At 39.6% G+C, this 12,229-nt stretch overlaps 1 protein-coding gene across 9 annotated transcripts in view; it reads left to right on the forward strand.

Annotated features, from left to right (window-relative positions):
- The window catches only part of kif1b (kinesin family member 1B), a 201,103-nt gene that overhangs the window by 119,442 nt on the left and 69,432 nt on the right, over window positions 1-12,229 (forward strand). For all 9 annotated transcript variants that reach the window (XM_012966952.3, XM_031905975.1, XM_018095819.2 and 6 more), the window contains one exon: window positions 373-510. In XM_012966952.3, coding sequence (XP_012822406.1) covers window positions 373-510 — 138 coding nt within the window. The remainder of the gene's footprint in view (window positions 1-372; window positions 511-12,229) is intronic.

Genomic DNA, 12,229 nt, shown 5'->3' on the forward strand with positions numbered 1-12,229 from the left:
TAGGCAAACTTGTTACAGAATGCAGCAGCATTATTCAGTATACTGAATGTAAAGTTAGTGCAGCAGAGACCTGAAGCTCTCAACAAGCGGGTTGGTTGTAGATGGAACAAACCTACTCTTGACTTTTAGACCAATACTGTAAGTATCAAAACCATCTGAGGCAATTGACTTGATTAGCATGATGCTTCTGTGATGCCTACTTTTGTTTCAGCCCTGACTGGAACCATTATAAATGACTCCATCCATACCTGCTCTACAGTAGTAGCAGTAATTGTAACTGAAAGCAGGTTTTTGTTGTTCCAAACTCTCTATAACCATCCCTGTATAACTATGCCAAAAACCATCTACAAATCTTTTCCTATTCCATTCCAGGTTAAGGTTAGAACAGATGCGGGAGATGTATGACCGTGCAGGAGAAATGGCTTCCCATGTGCAAGATGAAAATGACACAGTGATAACTGGAAATGACCCTTTTTATGATCGCTTTCATTGGTTCAAGCTAGTTGGGAGGTATGAGTTACTTATTTTATATATTTCCTATTAATGTAAATACATCAATTCTGTACCATGGCTGTTCATCCCAGGTCCAAGAGTTCTTTATATTTGAAAGCTTTAAATGCTTGCTTTTTTCACATGATTAAGGTTATATTTTCACATGAATAAGGTGAGGTTATATTGCTTTAAATTTTGACTAGTCACATATTATAATTAACTGTTGGCAAGCTTAATTGCTAAATCAGGTAAAATAAATGCAGAATTCCATTATTTCCTTTTTCTGCCTTCCACAAAGTCTTATATGTGCTCGTTTTGTTTTAAAGGAGACGGAAAGGCTAAGTCACTTGGGGATGCCAAAATGTTAAGTGGCTTTAAAGAATAAGTAAACCTTTTTTTTTTCTATCAGTAAAATTACTCTAAAAAGCCTCCAGAATTACCTACTTTTGTCCCAGCATTCTGTCTGACCTGGTTCCTCAGTTAGAAGTTGATTGTTTCTTTGCTTCCTTGTGCAAAGTGGAGCCTCACCCCCACTTCCTGTTCAATTCCCTAATCAAAAAAAACAAAACAAAACCCTGCTCATGCACAGACTGGCTCCTGCTGCCTCCAGGCATGCGCAGAAGGCTCTCCCACTTCGACTACTACAGTAGTCGAAGTGATGAGAGAACTGAACAGGAAGTGGGGGTGGGGCTTCACTCTGCACAAGGAAGCAAAAGAAACGATCAACTTCTAACTTAGGAACCAGGTCAGACAGAATAATGGGAAAAAGGTAGGTAATTCTGGAGGCTGTTTAGATTTATTTTACGGATAGAAAAAAAAGGTTTACTTATTCTTTAATCACTTACCTTGTACCCCGGGCTGGTGCCCCTGTTAGGGGAAAACAGCACCAGCCCCGGGTGTCTGCAGCGAGCAATTCCTTCTTCCGTGTTCACTCTGCTGGCAAATGCGCATTAGAGTGAAAAGCCGAACTTTGCGCATGCGCAATCGCGAACAAGGGAGAGGAAGCGCTCGCTGCAGGTACCCCGGGCTGGTGCTGTTTTCTCCTAACAGGGGCACCAGCCCGGGGTAAAAGGTAAGCAATTAAAGTCACTTGGGGGTGTTTAACATTTTGGCACCCCCAAGTGACTTAGCCTTTCCTTCTCCTTTAACTCTCTATAGTTTATGGGAAGAATTACAGAATGTTGTCTTTTCCCATTGTAAGTTGAAAGTGATCAGCATTTGACTACTATTACAAGTCAAAGCAGTCAGAACATGGTGTGTGCCACAGCCCAAAGAGTGATAGGAGGAATGGAAAGAGATAAGGAAGGATATGGGGACTAGGAAAAACGCATGTAAAAGAAAGGATTTGTTTTAGGAAGCTAAAGCCCATTTTTCTAGTAGCATAAAAAATTTATGCACTTTGGTAGAAATAATATAAATGCAAGTTATACACTAAATGGTAGTGTTTTGGGGGGAGGGGGATCCTTAATTGAGAAATTGAGAAGGATCTGGGGATTTTTGTAAATAACAAGTTGTCTAATTCTAGGCAGTGTCATTCTGTGGCTACGAAAGCAAATAAAGTGCTGTCTTGGATAAAAAAAAAGCGCATTGCCTCAAGGGATGAAATTTATTTGTTCCTTTTTTATAGGTCTTTGTAAGGCCTCATCTTGCGTATACAGTGCAGTTTTGGGCTCCAGTCCTTAAAAGGTTATTAATGAGCTGGAGAGCACAGAGATGTGCAACTAAACTGGTATGGGGGCAGGGAATGGTAGATTTAAGCTATGAGGTTAGATTGTCAAGTTTGGGGTTGTTTCCCCTGGATAAAAGGTGCTTGCGATTGGGCATTACTCTGTACATTAGAGTGGATTATAGGCAATAGGGGATGTTTTTTTCCCATAAAAATGATCAGCGCACCAGAGGCCACCCCTTTAGATTAGAGGAACAGAGTTTCCATTTGAAGCAGCGTAGGCGGTTTTTCACGGTGAGGGCAGTGAGGTTGTGAAATGCCCTTCCTAGTGATGTTGTGATGGCAGATTCTGTTAATGTCTTTAACACTTTTCCTGCCAACGACGTATGGCATAAGTGATTGCAGAAATATGCGTTATCTGCCAACCACGTATGTCATACGTTGTTTGGCAGATCTAGGTTTCTCACACGCCGCTTCTGCAGAGAGTTTTGAGTGATGACAGCCCCCTGGGCGATCATCGCAGGACCAAGCTCCAAGCAGATGTTGTGATTGCATCTGCTGCTTCTCCTTCGGCTCTGCCTGCTTTCCCCCCCTACTTTCTCCCCCTCCCTCCAGCGACGCCCACTCACTTCCTGTTACTGCGAGCTCTGCACAGAGGACCCTGCAGGACCACTGAGAACAGCTGGGAGCAATCTGATCGGCCATCTAGCTCCAGGACAGGTACACTATTATACACATTTAAACACACTTATACAATTACATGTATTTACACACACACAGAGCACATATTAGAACAGTTTTTTTTTTTGTTTTTTTTATTTAGCACACTTTTATACACTCATATACACACTTACACACTGTCACACAACTTTTAGATGTGTACACACATGTATACACAAACACACACAAACACTTTTTTTTTTTACTTATTTATTTTACCCCTTTGTCTTTGGTATTTTCCTACAAACTGTTTATTTTGACAGCATGGCTATTGGATCAGATATTCAGACCACTAATTACGCTGTAGTGTGACTTATTTTGTCATTTCACTAATTTGCACAATTTTTGTGGTTTTATTGCTTTTTTATTCCTGTATAAGTATTCCTGATCTGTTTTTTAGCTTCACTTTGTCATGTGGTACTTTGGTGTAGAAAAATAACTTTACCTATTTTGAATTAATCATGTGTATTTTCCAAAAATATTTTTTTCTGGGGGTCTCTGTATAGTTTGGGGGTGTTACGGCACATAATACACTGACAGGGGGCTCTGTATGCAAAAGCTGAGTTGGCAGGAGAGAAATCCATATGCTCTATTTTCATTTTGGGGTCAGTACACACCACAGACTGACCCCATGCATATTGAGCATCAAACTGTTCAGTAGGTGTTGCTATTTGGGGTGATTTGCCTTTGTATGCAAGAAATTGTGTGAGATAAAAGTGGAAAATTGCAACATTTTTAGATGATTTTCTGAAATGTCATAGAAACTACTAACTTTAGGAAAGCTTTGCAGATTAGTACTTTGGTGTAGGAAGGGCTCTTTACCCATGTTGGATTTGTCAGAATGTGTACTTTCAAAAAAATATATGGGTTTCTGGGTTTTTCAGTATAGTTAGGGGGTCTTATGGCACATAATACAGTCATTGGGCATATTTTGACAGCTGAGAAAATTCATATGCACTATTTTTATTTGGGTGCCTCTGTACACCACATATCTTTGTATATTGGGCATGAAACTGTTCATTAGACCTCTGGCATTCATATTTAGGGTGATGTGTCTTTGTATGTAAGAAATGTTGTAAGATGTGGCAAACTGCAAAATTTTTAGGCGTTTTTCAGAAAAGTCATGACAGAAATGATGATAGCTTGCATGCAGTATGTTCACATTGGGGCCCCTACATGACACATACTTAGGTAAACCTATACATATTGTGTATCAAACTGTTCAATGGCCCCCTGGCGTTCAATTTTAGGGTGTTTTATCTTAGTACCTAATGCTATGTGGGAGGTAAGATGCTGCAAAGTGGAAGCTTTGAGGGGATTTTTGGAAATGTCATGAAAATCGCCAAGTTTAGGAAAACTTCACAGCTTGGTACTTTGGAGTAGAAAGACATGGGTAACCATTTTAGATTTGAGAGAATGTGTACTTTCCAAAAATATATGGAATTCTGGGGTGAGTGTACTTTTTTGTAGCTTTATCTCACATAAAATGATGTTAATGTGTTGATTTTGCAGAAGTTGAAATTACAGAAATGATAAATCATATGGGGGTATCTACACATTGGGGCCCCTACATGCCACATGCTTAGGTAATCCTATACATATTGGGTCTCAAACTGTTCAGTGAACCCCTGGCATTCAAATTTAGGGTGTTTTATCTGGTTACTTTATGACCTGTAGGAGATAAGATACTATAGACTGGAAGCTTTGAAGCTTTTTTTTCCAAAAATTCACAAATTTCGATAAAAACCATTAACTTTAAGAAAGCATTGCAACTTGGTAGATTGGAGTAGACAGACAGTTCTACCTATTCTGGATTCCCCAGAATCTGTTCTTTCCAAAAATGGAATAAACTTTCTGTAGTGGAAGTTTTGGCCTTGAAATCTAAAGTTTCTAAATCTAAAGTAAAGCTTTCTGGAGCAGTGTTTTGGATATTTGGTAGTGTACTGCTGGGAGTTTTTGACCTATACAAGTGAGAAATCACCATAAAACTATATATATATATATATATATATATATATATATATATATATATATATATATATATATATATATATATATATATATGGTATTGGCACGATCCGAAGACATGGGACTTTCCAAATCGGTTGTATTTTCGTGCATAAAATTTTTTTTGTTTCTGGTATGTGTTTATATTATGGAAAATATGATTTTTTATTTTTTTTTTATTTTTTTTTTATTTTTTTTTAGACATTTAGAAGCCTATATTTTGTTACAGAATTGGAATTTCTGAAAATTTCTACCATATTTTTAAAGCTTAGGTTGTCCTGAAAAAAACAATATATAAGTTTCCTGGGTAAACTAAAAGTCCACCCAAGGAAAGGCCCCTAAATTGAAAGAGTGCAAAATGTTCAAAACTGTCTGGTAATACACGTTCCCATACACGTTCCGCTTTGACCAAAATGGCTGGCAGTAAAAGGGTTAAGAGGGGCCTGGATGAGTTCTTGAACAAGCATAGTATCCAAGGCTATTGGGATAATATCTACAGTTAGTATATATGGTTTGTGTATGTGAGTGTATAGATAGGTCAGTATAGGTTTGTGTGTGCTGGGTTTACTTGGAAGGGTTGAATTTAATGGACTCTGGTCTTTTTTCAACCCTATGTAACTATATAGCATCAGGCTGCTAAGCATGTTCACGGAGACTTCTACCAATGAAACTTAATTTCCTTCCCCACCCACCTGTCCTACAGTATACTCTGAAATCAAGGTTTTTATTATGAAATTGGTCCTCCCTCCACTACTCTGGGTTTGTGTTTCACTAGATTTGGAGCATTGGTAGCATGATTTTTTTTCTATTCGGCTACAAGGGCATAGATGTTGGTTAATTAAACCAAGCTGCCAGTGTTTGTCATCTCAGGGGCGTTAATTTGAGGTGAGGTCAGGGCTCTGTCCATCCTTGTTAACGTTTTCCACTACCATCTCAGTAAACTAATTCATATAGATTTTAGTTTTTTTGGGCTGGGCTAATATTGTGCTAAAGGGTCTTCTCAAAACTTCTGCCATACAGCAGAAAGAAATGCTTCAGGCAGGTTGCATTTGCCAAACCAAACTTTCTGACTGCTTAAAGGGACAGTATATACTTTTGAACATGAGCTTAATGAATAGAGTTTGTGCTGACCATAATGTTTGTCTGTTATTTTAATTATATACATGGTTTTTGTTATACATGGTTTCTGTTATTTATGGCACTAAACTAGTAGGCAGAATGTCATTTTAGCACAAGCTTAATTATTTATTGTTTTTTTTTTTGTTTTTTTTTTTTTTATCAAAGTTGTTTTGCCAACCTGATTATCCGTTCTCAACTTCTCAGTTATAACTTTAAAAGTTTACGTAAAACTGCTGCACAAATATGGCAGCCACCTCATAGAGAAACATAGGGGAACAGATAGGTAATGTAAAAGCACTGGGCAAATACTCTTAAGGGAAAAATAACGTTACAATAGGTATAAAGAAAAAAGTTTTAATTTCTGATGTCAGTATCTCTTTAAATGGAGAGATTCATTCATCACTCTAGTGATTTTGTCTCCACTGCTCCAGAATTCATGGCATAGACCTTTGTGCCGTCTAAGCCAACACTTGATATTGCACACAGTGATTTTAGGCTTGGGTGCCCCTTGAAACCTATGTTGTTAAATACTTAGTGAATATAACTTGTGCTGACATTGCTTACAAAGGCAATGAACTTAGCATTAAGTGTTCCAAATAATAATGTGCTTTTTACATGTTTCACCTTTAGGCAAGGGCATCTGCACATTTCCCTCTTTTTGTTGATCATGGCAGCACAACGATGGCACCTGGCAACTCTGTTTCACTTTCTGCTACAGAGGAACTGTTAAGTTCTGCCATTTGCCATATTCCAAGAGTACATTTTACATTTTAACTGACGATTATGACGTTTTTATTAGTTATGATGTGCGGGACTTTGTCTGCCTACTTCATTCTTTCATTATATATTTAAGTATTCTGGAAATTGTAGTGGATCAAAGATTATGAAATACTGTGCTTTCATAAATACATTTATTACAAGATGTAATATATATATATAAGGTCCACAAAGACATGATTTCTCCTCCTGGCTGTCCGATTGTAAGCGCACGCGGCTTACTCCTCCAAACTTTGGCCATTTTTGTGGACCATTTTTAACAACCTCTGGTCCAGGTGATGCCTACCTACATTAAAGACTCTGGTGACTTCCTCGACAAACTCCTTTATTTACAACCTCTGCCTCCAACAGCGTGCATTGCCACAATGGATGTGTCTTCTTGATACACCATGATTCCTATTAATGCAGGCCTGGATGTAGTGAGGGAATGTCTCCTTGGGAAACCCTGTTCCAGCAGACCCCTTACTGACTTTCTTATTCAATTGTTACAGTTTTGCTTAACTATGAACTATTTGAAATTTGAGAGGTCTTTTTTCTTGCAAGTTAGTGGCACCAGTATGGGCTCTAACTTGGCACCTTCTTTTGCCAATTTATTTATGGCCTATTACAAACAGACCTATATTGTACCCTAATATGGCATATACATCCACCGACTCTATCGCTACATCGACGATCTCTTCCTTGTATGGACAGGGTCACCGGATCAATTTGAAACAATGGTCAAGGAACTTAACTCTCTCCCCACTCCTATATGTTTTACAGCAGCTATTGATCCTTCACAAATTTCTTTTTTGGATCTAACCATCTCCATCACCCCAACGGGTATACATACCACTACTCATAGAAAGGAGGCTGACCGTAACACCTTGCTGCACCGCAGATCTTGTCATCCCCCACACTTGCTCAGAAGCATCCCGTACTCCGATGATTCGCATGGTTAGAAACAACACACATTTACCACAACTTGAACTTCAACTCGACAACCTCATCGATCGTTTCTGTGCCAGGGGATATGATCTGCCCACTCTCCTACAGTGCAAGGACCGAGCACTAACCTATAGACAGGAGGATCTTTTACGGAATGAGAACAAACGTGCGGGTGGTTCTACTGAGGAAAGACTCATGTTCCTAACAACATTTTCTCCGGATAAGAAACCAATCACAGATGCTATCTTTAATCACTGGTCAGTTCTAGCCAAGGATAAAACACTACCTCCGGTGTTTAGAACTCCACCACGTATCTCTTACAGAAGGGGCAGCAGCCTTAGGGGTTTGCTAGTAAAGACTGACCCCATACATTGTTACAACCAGGATAAACCCACCTCTTGTCTTGGTAACATAAAACTAGGCTGCTACAAATGCCCTTCATGTATCTTATGACAGGACCGACATTTAATCATCCCCAGACGGGCAAACCAATAAGTATCAAGCATCGGGTGTCCTGTACTTCCAAGTACGTTATTTATTTCATTAAATGCCCCTGTGGTTTATACTATGTAGGGAAAATGATCACAACTTTTCGTGACAGAATGGCGAACCATCAATCAGCTATTTGATCTGCTCTTGACACTGGCAAAGCCGATACCCCACTAGCCCTTCATTTTTTATCACTACAACACTCCTTAGCAACTATGCGCAGCATGATAATTGATCATGTTCCAACTCCTGTTCGGGGCGGCGATCGCGATAAATTGTTGCTAAAGATGGAACTTCAGTGGATACACAGATTGAACACTTTAAACCCTTATGGACTTAATGAACTGGTCTCTTATTCCCCTTTCTATCTGCCCTGACTCTTAATTGCTATTTGCTACGTTGGAATTTATTGCTTGAATTTGATGCTATTCGTTTTTCATTATGTTTTTTCATCATGTTTCTTTTTCTTTACCGAGATTATTAACATTAGTAGTTCTTCCGTGTATGCATTTTTGCTCCAACAACTTTATTCATGTAAAAGCCCTGGTCGTGTTCGGGTTCAGTGTTCAAACCTTTTGCCCTTAATTGTCTGTGTATTTCTTCCCTTACATTCAGTAACCGCACATAGTACAGGTTCTGTGTGTTTACGTGCCTTTTTTGGCTCGACAGTTGAACTTTTGTAATATCCTGATACTATATCCCCTCTGTATCAATGTTCTATTTTTTCTTTGTCTCTTCATTCGCTACAATGTAATCTCTTTGACTGGTTTCCTTTTTTTCCCTTTACATTGTCTCACACTTCTCTACATCTGTTGGATTTGTTACTTTTCTACTTCTGTTTTTTTTCACTCTGTGCCCCTATGTACTTATGACTATATTAGCTCTTTTTCCTAACATGACAGTGGCAGTGGCTAAAGTACTTTAGCATAATCTGTTTTCCAGGGAGGCACATGTGTACAATTACCGCAGGCTTATTACTTAGAAACTTTACTACATGTTTTTGCCAAAGGCTCTTCTTATTGAGGCACTACGTTACTATTATTTATCAATACCACTGGTTTCAGTATAATTGCTGGCCCGTTCCCTTTATGCTATTACACCACAGGAGATGTTATAGGAAAACTGTGTTGGTCTGTGTCCCGTTATTATTTATGGGTTCCTGTGCCACACGTGTGGCCCAGTCTCCTCAGTATATGGACCGGCGGGTGTTGCTAGTGGAGTTTGACACACGGAAAAACCATTCTCCTGCCCGTTGGATTCCATGCACGTATTGCGCACTCCAGCCGTGATCTTGCCTCAGAGCCGGCATCTCCACTTGCGCTCCTGCCTGCTTGCCTCACCCTCTCACTGCGGCTCAGCCGTACAGTGCAGTAGCATCGGATATTGGTACTTCCCTCAGTAAGTAGTGCTCTCCTAGCCATTTACTAAAGCCACCATCCTCGCCCCATTTCTTGTAACCGATTGCCACGATACTCAGTGAGCACCCATTACATTTATTTTCTTTATTTTCTACATTTCGTATTGCCCTTTCGCTGTAGGTGCTGTCTTTTTTGGGAGCACCTATTTCTTTTGTTTTCTACATTTCGTATTGCCTTGTTACTGTTGGTGCTTTATTTCCGTATCGTTATTAACCTTTACACCTAGTTCTCAATTGTTCTCCCACTGTTTGGATCTCCGTTCATCCTCGTATCACTCACTTAGACTTACCTTTTTCCTTGTCGGTGCTTCTCTTTCTTTCCTCTCCACTGGGTACTCACCTGGTGACACGCATGTTCACGGCTCTCTCTGCACCTGTATTTGTTCCCTGACACTAGTGCTGGGCGGTATACCGGTTTAACTGGTATACCGGTTTTTAAAGAAAAAACGGTATGAGTTTTAAACATACCGCTATACCGGTATGCGCGCCTCCTGCTGTTTTTCTCCTATTACTTCCGGGTTGCGCCCGTGCGTACGTGACGTCGGCGCGCACGCGACGTCGCTAGGACGCATCGCTGGAGCTGGAGGAACCACAAGTTGGGTAAGTTCTGCTGGGGGGTTGTGGCTGGGGTTGGGGTTGTGGTTGGGGGGGTTGTGGCTGGGGTTGGGGGGCTGGGGGTGGGGGGTTGTGGCTGGGGGGGCTGGGGGGGGGGTTGTGGCTGGGGCTGGGGGGTTGTGGCTGGGGTTGGGGGGGCTGGGGTTGGGGGGGTTGTGGCTGGGGTTGGGGGGGCTGTGGCTGGGGGGGGTTGGTGTTGGGGGGGGCTGGGGTTGTTGGGGGGGGGTTGGGGTTGGTGTTGGGGGGGTGGGGGGCCACCAATATTTATTATTTATTTTTTTATTTATATACCGTCAAATACCGTGATACCGATATAATTTTGAAAAATACCGTGATAAAAATTTTTGGTCATACCGCCCAGCTCTACCTGACACCTATCTTTATTTATTTTTTATTTCATTATTCTTTATTTATATTTTTTGTAGTTATGTTCAATTTTATTTTTCATGGTAATATTAGTTTATTTTTCGTTTTGTATTCATTTTTATGGATTTTTCTTCTGTGTTTACACCCATAACCAACCACCCTGGTTATTTCCTTGTACTTTTATTTGTGTTTCGAAATCACCTTGGCTAATTCTCGGTTTGCACATCGTCCATCTACCAGTGCATCCGTTCTATTGTACTACCACCTTGTAATTAACATCATAATGAACGATGTGTCAATGTTGTGGGTATGGTTACGTGTTTTTTGTATTGCTTACGTCATGTATCGGGCTAACGTTTCGGTCTCCTCCTAAGACCAATTTCAAGACTGAAACGTTGGGCTGATAAATTTTTAAAATAACTTTTAAAAAAAATTTTAAAAAGAATTTTGATTTATAATTTTTAAAGGGTCCTGGAGTGCACCTGTTTTTTCCTGATTTTCTGGATAATTTTGCATAATCTAGTAGCACCCAGGTCATTTTTACTGTTGGTGTGCTGAAATTGCATGGATTGTGTGTGTGTGTGTGTATATGTATATATAGTCACCCACAACTCTAAATTATTATATACATATATATATATATCTCCTTCAGAAAGTACTCACGGTATTTGCAACAAAAAAAAGCGAATATTTATTTACACACAAATGCCTACGCGTTTCGATCCATATAGGATCGTCATCAGGACAAAGACAGGAAGTGAGGTGCATGATTAAATGTAAATATTGTCCAATCAGTGTATCCTTGTAATTAAACTCATTTAACCCATGATGTGCCTATAAAAAACCATATAATGTGTCGCTATTAAATAAATCAAAGTCTCTCAAGTATTATCAGGTCTTGAGGGCCAATTGTTAGCTCAGTTGTCTCATAAAAAGCAGGAAAGTGAAAACATCTTGTTCAAACCCCGTGGGGCAATGGTACCCAATCTTCGAATCCATTGAGCTTCTCTCTGTAACAGAAGCTTGGATCTGTCACCCCCACGTGGCAAAGGAGGAATGTGATCAATCAGCATAGCTCGCAGCATTGGCAATGAGTGTTTATGCTGCACAAAATGTCTTGCCAATGGGTTATCCGAATTTCCAGACGCCAAAGCTGAACGGATCACTTTGATTTATGGGGATTGATATTGAGCCTATTTTTTGATTATGTTGGCTATTATACTACATTATTTAGGACAAACTAAGTTTTAAATATTTATTTACTACAGTAACGGGCAGGGATAGATTATGCCCTGGGGAGATGGTACTAAATGTGCTTTTCCATTCTTCTTGCCCTTTATGAACTGCTAGGTATTAATATTGCCCTATATATGAGATAATGTGGTGCTCATGTTTCTATAATAAAAAAAGGGGGTGGTGGTCAGGTGTTATACACTCACATCTATAGGTCTTGTAGTATGATGATAATTTGTGAGTAAGGACTGTTAAGCGATCTATTTAGTTTTTTGTAATAATTTTGGGTCTCGCAAATACCGGTTTTCTACCTTTTAATTCATGGTTTTAACGTTATAGTCTCAAATATTTTTTTATGTATTTTACTTCACATTTTAGCATGTGAGTTTTATATGCCACTC

The sequence above is a fragment of the Xenopus tropicalis genome, chromosome 7, assembly GCF_000004195.4.
Source record: "Xenopus tropicalis strain Nigerian chromosome 7, UCB_Xtro_10.0, whole genome shotgun sequence".
NCBI classification, from domain to species: domain Eukaryota; kingdom Metazoa; phylum Chordata; class Amphibia; order Anura; family Pipidae; genus Xenopus; species Xenopus tropicalis.